Source organism: Gekko japonicus, unplaced genomic scaffold, assembly GCF_001447785.1.
Source record: "Gekko japonicus isolate JY-2015 unplaced genomic scaffold, Gekko_japonicus_V1.1 scaffold2362, whole genome shotgun sequence".
NCBI lineage: Eukaryota > Metazoa > Chordata > Lepidosauria > Squamata > Gekkonidae > Gekko > Gekko japonicus.
Window position 1 is genome coordinate 55,055 of NW_015174342.1, and position 9,181 is coordinate 64,235.

Here is a 9,181-nt window from a genome sequence, read left to right on the forward strand (position 1 = left end):
GGAAAGCAGAGAAAGTGGCCACTGGAGGCAAGGGGGGTGAAGAAGGGAGAAATTGGGGAGTGGGGTGCAAGGAATCCCCCCCCCAACAAATATTGTTGGTCCCCAGTTTGTAACAAAATATTCCTAAAAATTTTCACAAACCACGTGGATTAGCTGTGTTAGTGCCCTTGAACTGGATGGCCGAGGCTACTCGAATCTTGTCAGATCTCAGAAGCTTAGCAGGGTTGGCTTTGGTCAGTGTTTGGAGGGGAGACCTCCAAGGATTATCAGGGGCATGACACAGAGGCAGGCAGTAGCAAGTCTCCTCTGAACGTCTCTTGCCTTGAAAACCACACCGGGGTCACCGTAAGTCAGCCTTGATGGCAAAAAAGAAAGAAAAGGTGAATGCATGAGAGAGCGCAGCATTCAAACAAGACCAAAAAAAGTTTTTTACTGCAGATTTTAAAATTTTAATTTCACCTTTGAATGTGCAAGCACAGACCAACAGTCTTCCATCGCCCAGTCAGAATTCCTATGCATTGCCTTCCCTTACCCACCTTTCCTAACAAAATCAATTTCCTTTTTGTATGAAGGATACTTACAATGACTGGTGACTGTATGGAAACCTGTTCTCCTCAGACTTGTGGTTTAACTCAGGTGAGTTCTGATGACATAGGTCACATGTAGCCATGTTCAACCACATGACATGGCTGATATTTCCTAACAACCACAGCATAAATCGACACTAAGCTGTGCTGTCACCCACAAGGTTGGCTTTAAGCTACCCAGGCAGAAATACACAGGAGAAGAGAGGTGCATCACCTGCGGTATAAAGTGCGTTTAATATTAACTAGTGGGAAACACCACTCATGCTTTCCATGTGCAGATAATGTCAGTGACTTACTTAAACTGCAGTGAGTACAAGACACAATATTATTAGCATTCATTTGGAACCTCATTATAGCAGCTTTTAAAGCCAAATCTTTGGTCTTGGCAATGCAAATGGCACCATTCGAACTCAATATGCAACTGACAAAAATGGGTAAAAGAAAAAATCAAAGGCAAACTTGAGTGCTTTCTGAACAGTGCTTCTCCAGTCATGCTCGACTTTCACATGCCTCCCTGCAGGCAGGAGTTCAGCCATGCAGTTCAAGCACGAGATGGCCTTCAGTTCAAAGACTGGCCACTTGCTGCCCAAACGGCCTTCCAGGATGGTGCTGAACTCGATGATGCTTCCCTGCCTCAGGTTCAACAGCACCTTCTTGAACTCGTTGCTTGCCTTCAGCACAATGTCTTTGGTTGCATCCTCCTCCTCTTTCATCTTATTTCCATTCATGCTACTGAGAGGCATGCCCACAGATATTTCAAATTTGTAACGGTCGAACCGTTTCATGTGGCAGTTGTGTTTGGTCAGATATTTCAGGCGGCACAGCTCCTCCTCTTCGACAGTGATGTTTTCAGGGGCACACACCGGATAGGTTTCACCATACAAGCACCTCAGCCAATCTCCAATAAAAAAGGGAAGCATGTTTATTGCCGATTCCGCACTATTGTCAATGTCAGTGATTCGGACATATTTGAACCTTCCAGTCCACGTCACTCTGTGGCCCTCCAGATGACTGCATAACATCTGGGTCCGGGCCATGTTGGTTTCCTTCCAAGCCCGTGGACCACACAAAAACCCATACTGATTCCATGTCAAGGTAGAGTTATAGACTTTCATTCCCTCTGAGCGGTAGACATAAAACCAACAGAACAGAACTATGGCAGTAATCCATACCAGAATGAGTTTTACAATTGAACTCTTTGTTAGGGACTTCACCATCTCGGCCACAGAGAAGCTGGTCTTCGTCCACCACCGGATAAGCAAAGGAACAGCACACAACACAAGGGTTATGACAATCTTCACAAGGTCCAGTGTTACAAACCACTTTAAAAAATGGAAGAGACACATCAGAGCAACGCCTAACAGTAGGATCGGAAGCGCAAAAAGGAACAAAAAGTAACCCACAGAAGCACGGATCAGTCCAATGCCAGCTGAGTGCTGCAAAATAACCACCGAGAGTTCACACCACATGAAACACACCATGTACGGAACCAAGTAGTAATATGTGCCCTTGAAGTTCCGCATCTTTGCCATTCTAAAGAACAGATAAAACAAATACAGAAACAGCAGACAAGGGATGCTCACGTTGAACACGAAGAAGTGGCCAACAGGGAAACTGTAAAAGGTTTTCCCCAGTAGTTTGAGTGGGCCCAGATCCAGAGGCACCACCTGCAGCAAGGAGAGGGCCCCGGCAGCCACCTCTGTCAGCAGCGCTCTTCGGGTGTAAGACTCCACACTCGTGGCTAAACTCATGTAGCTCATCCCCATGAAGAAAGTGGAGATGACTGCCAACTCAGAGCAGGGTATCCAGTCCTTGCTTGCTATAGGGAAGGAGAAAATGACAAAGAAGACTGACAGGAGGAAGTGGAGGTATGGCTCTAAGTGGTTCCAGCCAAAGTTCACTTCTGCTTCCTCAACATCTAGATTTGGCTCAAAACGAAGCAGCAAATCCGTGAGGGTGCGGAAGTTCTCCCATGCTTTACTATCTTGAAAGACTTTCAGGGTGCAAATCACCATGGAAATGAAGGAGAGATAGAAGATGACTAGCGGGATAAAAAAGGCAAAAAAGTCAATCGTCAGGTTGCTGATGATGAAGAAGAAGATGAGGGCATTGATGTGGTGTGTGGGAACGATTGTGGAGAGCCAGTGCACCCCTGCTTTAGAGGCAATGTCGATGAGGTGCTCCTTCAGCTCCATGATGGCATGAAGGGGGTACTTGATAACCTGGAAGGGAAGGAAATGCAACACAGTCAGAAACACGGTGGCAGCTGCTCAGGCCCGTAGCCAAGATTTTTTTTCTTCAAGGGGCACTAATATTGTTATTAAAGTTGATTAAATTAATCTAATTTTAAAAAGTCCTTTTTAAATAATGGTATCAATAAAGACAAAGAGTTTGGATTTTTGCCCTGCCCTTCACTACCCGAAGGAGACTCAGAGCGGCTTACAATCTCCTTTCCCTTCCTCTCCCCACAACAGACATCCTTGTGAGGTAGGTGGGGCTAAGAGAACTCTGACAGAAACTGCTCTTTTTCAATAACAGCTGTGCCAGAACTATGGCTTGCCCAAGGTCATCCAGCCAGGTGCAAGTGGAGGAGTGGGGAATCAAACCTGGTTCTCCCAGACTAGAATCATACAGTTGGAATGGGCCATACAGACTATCTAGTCCAACCCCCTGCCCAATGCAGGACCAGCCTAAAGCATCTCTGACAAATATTCATCCAGCCTCTTCTTGAAAGCTGCCAGTGAAGGGGAGCTAACCACCACCCAGGGCAGCTGATTCCACCTTTGAACCACTCTGACTGTGAAAAAGCTTTCCCTAATATCCAACCGATACCTTTCTGCATGTAATTTAAATCCATTGCTTCGGGTCCTATCCTCTGCTGCCAACTGGAACAGCCCTCCTCCAAATGACAGCCTTTCAAATATTTAAAGAGAGCATTCATGTCCCCCCTCAATCTCCTCTTCTCCAAACTAAACATTCCCAAGGCCCTTAGCCTTTCCTTGTAGGGCTCACTCTCCAGACCCCAGATCATCCTCGTTGCTCTCTTCTGCACCCTCTCGATTTTGCCCACGTCCTTTTTGAAGCGAGGCCTCCAGAACTGCACACAGGACTCCAGGTGCGGCCTGACCAAGGCAGTATACAGAGGGGCTATGACCTCCTGTGATTTCGATGCTATGGCCCTTTTAATACAACCCAAGACTGAATTTGCCTTTTTTGCCACCGTGTCACACTGACTGCTCATATTTAGTTTACAGTCCACTCTTACCCCCAAGATCTCTTTCCCATACACTACTCCCCAGAAAAGTATCCCCCATCCAGTATTTGTGCTTGACATTTTTGTGGCCCAGATGTAATACCGTGCATTTATCTTTGTTACATCCTGTTCACAACTGCCCACTTCTTCAGAGTATTCAGGTCGTTGCATTTTAACTCTATCTTCTTGGTATCATCAGCAAATTTAATGAGTAGCCCTTCTACACTTTCATCTAGATAATTGATAAAAATATTGAAAAGTACCGGGCCCAAAACCGAGCCCTGCGGCACCCCACTGGACACCTCCCTCCAATCTGATGAAACGCCATTGACCACCACTCTTTGTGTGCGGTCCTCTAACTAGTTCTCTGTCCACTAAACTGTCCTATAGCCCAGCCCACAGTCTTCCAGTTTGCCCATCAGAATGTCATGGGGAACCTTATCAAAAGCTTTACTGAAATCCAGGTAAATCACATCAACAGAGTTCCCATGATCCAGTAAGCTTGTCTCACGATCAAAGAAGGAAACCAGGTTGGTCTGACAAGATCTGTTGGGGACAAAATCATGCTGACTTCCCCGGATCACTAAGTGGTCCTTCGGATGCTTACATATCAGTCCCTTTAAAATCTGCTCTAATATCTTCCCAGACTGACTGGCCTGTAGTTTCCCGGGTCATCCTTCTTCCCTTTCTTAAAGATTGGCATAACATTCGCTCTTCTCCAATCTTGTGGCACATCCCCAGTCCTCCAGGAGGCCTTGAAGATGATGGACAGATTAGAGTCCACGCTCCTAACTGCTACACCTAACTGGTCCTCAAAGATATAGACCTTGAACCAGACCAATATTTTCAAAAGTCATGGAACATCCACTATGTGTCGAGATGAACCTGGCAAGATTCAAAACTCCACTCTATGTCCACATAGGTGTGGCAATCCTTAAACTCTTTAAATTGAACTACTCCAGGACTGCCACACCTATGTGGACATATTGTGGAGAGCTCATCTTGGCACATAGTGGATGTTCCACGACTTTTGAAAATATTGGTCTGGTTCAAGGTCTATATCTTTGTTTTAAAAGGACCCTTTTCCACTTTGGTGACTTCGTAAATACACACCCCAGTTTTGTAATCCATGAGCTTTCTATCTTGTGATTGGTTTAGGTTACTGTATTTTTTCCATTATGTATGTATGAAAGAATAGAAAATGGGATATTAGAATACTTATGAATATTTCATAATACAAAAACAAAAAAACACTCAGACTTGATATCTGACTATTTACTGTCAAAAAAGCATACAGCATTTAGCTTAGGCTACCGGATTAGATTCTCGTGTCTGTACTCGCTTTCAATTAAGTTGAGATCTACTAATAGGCAATGGGATTGGTCACAGTTTAACCAGGCACGATTCCACAGGCCCCTCTGCCAGTCTGGCTTGCTTTAAGCGGAACAGCCTGCCCCTGAGGGCCGCGTGGAGGGGGAGCACCAGCACTGTCTGAGCAGCAGGCCAGAGGAAGCTGCCGAGACTCACCCTGAGCCGGAGCGGAAGCTCCTCTGGGCTCTTGCCGGCCAGCTCATCATCGTCCTCATCTTGATCCAGGAGCTTGGTTGGGATGATGCCTCTGGCGTACTTCTTGGTTATTTCAACAAAACCATCCAAGGCAATGTAACTCTTTGCTGGAGGTGGTCAAGACAAACAGGCAGAACGTTAGCAAGGGCAAGGAACTAGGTGTGGGGAGATATCGGCGCATCCCAAATAATGGCTGCTATTGTTTTATGTATTATTTAGTTATGAGTAAAAGGGGAGTGCTGAATGATGACGAAGACCTTAGCTGCAGGGAGGGCCAGCTTTGGGTTTGGGGGGAACCATGCTCTCCAGTACCCCCCCCCCCTGCACGCATACACACACACATGCCCTCCACCCTGGAAGAGAGAACCTGACACAACACAGCTCCTTTGGGATCCCTTCAAGGGAGCACAACAAAGTCCTGAGCCCAATAATTCCGCGAGCAGTAGTGGATGTCCCACCCACTCAAGAACTAAGAAAAGAACATGAAGAGCCCCTAGAAGGTATACAAAGGTTAAACATGTGGTGAAAGCATGGCTAGATCAAATATGGTAAGAACCCAGTCTGTCACTGTTGACTTCTGCGTAGCTAATGGAGGAATGTGCCTATGGGGGCAGCTCCCGCCACTCAGAAGTCCCCCCCAGCAGCAGGTGATGTCTGTGCAGCTCCATTCTGATTTTCAGAAACAGCCTTAATTACTTTTTCACAAAGCAGGAGAGAGAAAGCAGGGGATTAGGCTCAGCCCCCCCTCCCACACATACATGCCAAGCCAAGTAGAACTGTGCACCTGAAGACAGCCTTTAGAGAGGTGGGAACCTGAGAACACACACATGACAAAAATCGCCAAGTTCTACTCTGGGTCACATGTCTGATTTATATGGATACTTTTCAGCTGGTGGATTCCAGGGATGTGGACAAGATCCTTGGGCAGGTGAGACCTACGACCTGTACTCTCGACCCTTGCCCTTCCTGGCTGATAAACAGCTGCCAGAGGGGGGCTGGCTGAGTGGGTAAGGAGAGTAGTAAATGCTTCCTTGAGGGTGGAGGTTGTGCTGCCTGTGCTCAAGGTGGCAGTGATTAGACCCTGTTTTGAAAAAACCCTCCCTAAGGCCTACTATCTGGGGAAATTTCTGGCCAGTCTCCAATCTTCCATTCTTGGGCAAGGTGATAGAGCTGATGGTCCCTTCTCACCTCCAGGGACTCTTGGGAGAGACTGACTTTCCTGGACCCATTTCAGCCTGGCTTCACGTCAGGATTTGGAACGGAGACGGCTTTGGTCGCCTTGGCTGATGACCTCTACCGAGAACTAGACGTGGGGAATGTGACCCTGCTCGTTCCGCTGGGTGTCTCAGCAGCCTTTGATACTATCGGCCACAGTCTCCTACTGGGCTTCCTCTTGGAACTGGGGCGGGGAGGGGGGGCAATGTGTTATGGCGGTTTGAGTCCCATCCGGGGGGGTGGGGGGGTTGGTCTCAGAAGGTAGTGTTGGGGGATTCCTACTCTGCCCTGTGGCCACTGACCTCTAGGATGCTGTGGAGTTCTACCTTAACCCCCATAACAATTAAAATTTATATGAAGCCACTGGGAGAGGTCATCATGAGGTTTGGGCTGTGGTGTCATTAATAAGTGGGAGATACCCAGCTCTACCTTTCTTTTCCACCTCATTCGGTGGAAGCCGATGTTCTGCACTGGTGCTTGGGGTCAGTACTGGGCTGGATGAGGGTGAACAAGCTGCCAGTGGCCACTGATCCTGAATTCCAGCAAGCACATCACAGGGGGGTGGGGGAAATGGGGCAAGCATGTTTTCTCCACCTCCATCGGCGTGTGTCCATAGCCGTCCAGCAAAACAGCATTTGAGGCGCTTAAGGCTGCACAGGTCCTATCCAGATTTCAGAAATCTCTGGACTTAAGTTGTGATATCTCTCCCTGGGTAACGGGGGGTCCCTGTGCAATAGGGATCTTAGAGAAAAGTAACCCTGGGAGCAGCCCTAAACAGGCCTACTCAGAAGTCCGTCCCAAGTTATTCAATGACCTCTACACTCAGGTAGGCATCCTTAGGATCAACACTTTAAAGACTGCAATTTTAGCTAAAAATCTGAGCCTGTCTCTCCCACAGGCCAGCAATTTTAAGAGCCTCTATATTTTAATCTAGGAAAGGCAGCCTTACATTCACTGCTCACCAGCCGCTCCAGCATTCTTCTTTGCTTCTGAACAGACTTGGGAACTGGGCCAGGCTGCTTCTCACCACCTGTCCTCAAAAATACAAGTTTGGTCAGCAAGAGGGGTAGCAAAGAGGAGAGGAAGCCATTCAAAAGATGGAAAGCATCCCCTGCCTGTCCGGAGAAGCTGGGAATCACTGCTTCAGGGGGGACCCACAGCAGAACTGCCAACGAAATCCAACAGCTCTGTACTGATTAATTGGTTAAATGGTCCTTCGATTAAAAGGTAAGATTACAAAAAGCTTATCACAGGTGGATGCCCTTTTGAGTTAATTAAAAGTGAGAAATCCGTTACAATTCGATATGCTAAAACAGCCTTTGTCCTTTCTATTATCTTCTTTTAAATTTCTTATTACAGTAACGTGCTAGAAGCCAAACAGGTGCCTTTTCCTCGCACTACATCAACTGAAATGCGTCTTCCAATTACGAATCAAGCGGTGAAGCATAAACTAAACTGGACACACTTCACAAAGGTGTCAGAGAAAGCTTACTGCAGATCAACTGATTTTACCCCTGTGCAATTCCACTGTAGAATAACCTAGAGTTTATGCGTTATTCTGAGAGGGTTTGAAACTGGAAGTACTAGATATGTTGGCTTTCTGTAATGATATAAACTCAAAGTAAAGCAAAGCAAATACGAATGTCATTTACACACTAATGCCTCCTTTCTGGCGAATGTGCGCATCAAAACGACAACGGATTTTTCTGTTAGGGAAAACCTGATTCCCATGACTTGGGACAGGACAGCAATCCACCTGCTCCAGCTAGCCTTATGCCACTGCAAAAGCCATGTGTTGGGGAACAGCTCAGCATTTCCCGTGCCCCACTTTTTCCACCCCACACCCAGCTGCTTTCCACCAGAAGACACCGGAACTGGTCCACGTGCTTCTGTGTCGCATGCCAAGGAGAATCACGACTTGCCTCGGCCACTAAGTGTGTTTTATCCTGAAGGACTTCAGGAGATGCCTCAGCCCTGCGATCACCACTGAATTCCGATGTGACATTCAATAAGTCGTAAAATTGTTTTGGGTGGAGATCCCAGTTTTTTTTAAAAAAAGGTAACCACCATCAGCACCCCGTCTCCGTCTTCCGTGTGTGCTCCTCATGGGCACCACCAGTTACAGCAACTCAGCTAACAACTCAAGGCAAGACCTCTAGAGGCGTGAGACTACAGGGAGCAGACGGTAACAGACCAACAGTCTGACTCGGAACAAGCCTGTTCTTGAGGCTTCTGTGCCATCCGAGTGCCTGGCTCTTTGGCACCCTTCAAGCCACTCAGTGGAGCAGAGATGCTCGTGTACACCTATGGAAGTGTTAATGAACCAACCCTGACCCCTACTGCAACAGTATTTCCTTAAGCAAACTAAGAAAAACAAGTATTCTCATATATTTAAGGTGTCATTGCATCCCGTTTAAAGAATAACTCATATCCACGTTCAGTGAATCTGGATACAAACCTTCACCATCAACTTGGCCAACATTTTCTAATAGTTCTGAAACAGCCAACTGCTTTTTCTTGTCTGGATTTAGTTTCCGGTACATGACCGCGCCAGCTTTTC

At 46.9% G+C, this 9,181-nt stretch overlaps 1 protein-coding gene across 1 annotated transcript in view; it reads right to left on the reverse strand.

Annotated features, from left to right (window-relative positions):
- Positions 1-438: 438 nt before the first annotated feature.
- WFS1 (Wolfram syndrome 1 (wolframin)) overlaps positions 439-9,181 on the reverse strand; it is a 23,352-nt gene continuing 14,609 nt past the window's right edge. Inside the window, exons 4-7 of the mRNA XM_015424293.1 lie at positions 9,080-9,175; positions 7,571-7,651; positions 5,368-5,513; positions 439-2,809 (exon numbers count right to left, since the gene is read on the reverse strand). Coding sequence (XP_015279779.1) covers positions 998-2,809; positions 5,368-5,513; positions 7,571-7,651; positions 9,080-9,175 — 2,135 coding nt within the window. The 3' untranslated portion in view covers positions 439-997. The remainder of the gene's footprint in view (positions 2,810-5,367; positions 5,514-7,570; positions 7,652-9,079; positions 9,176-9,181) is intronic.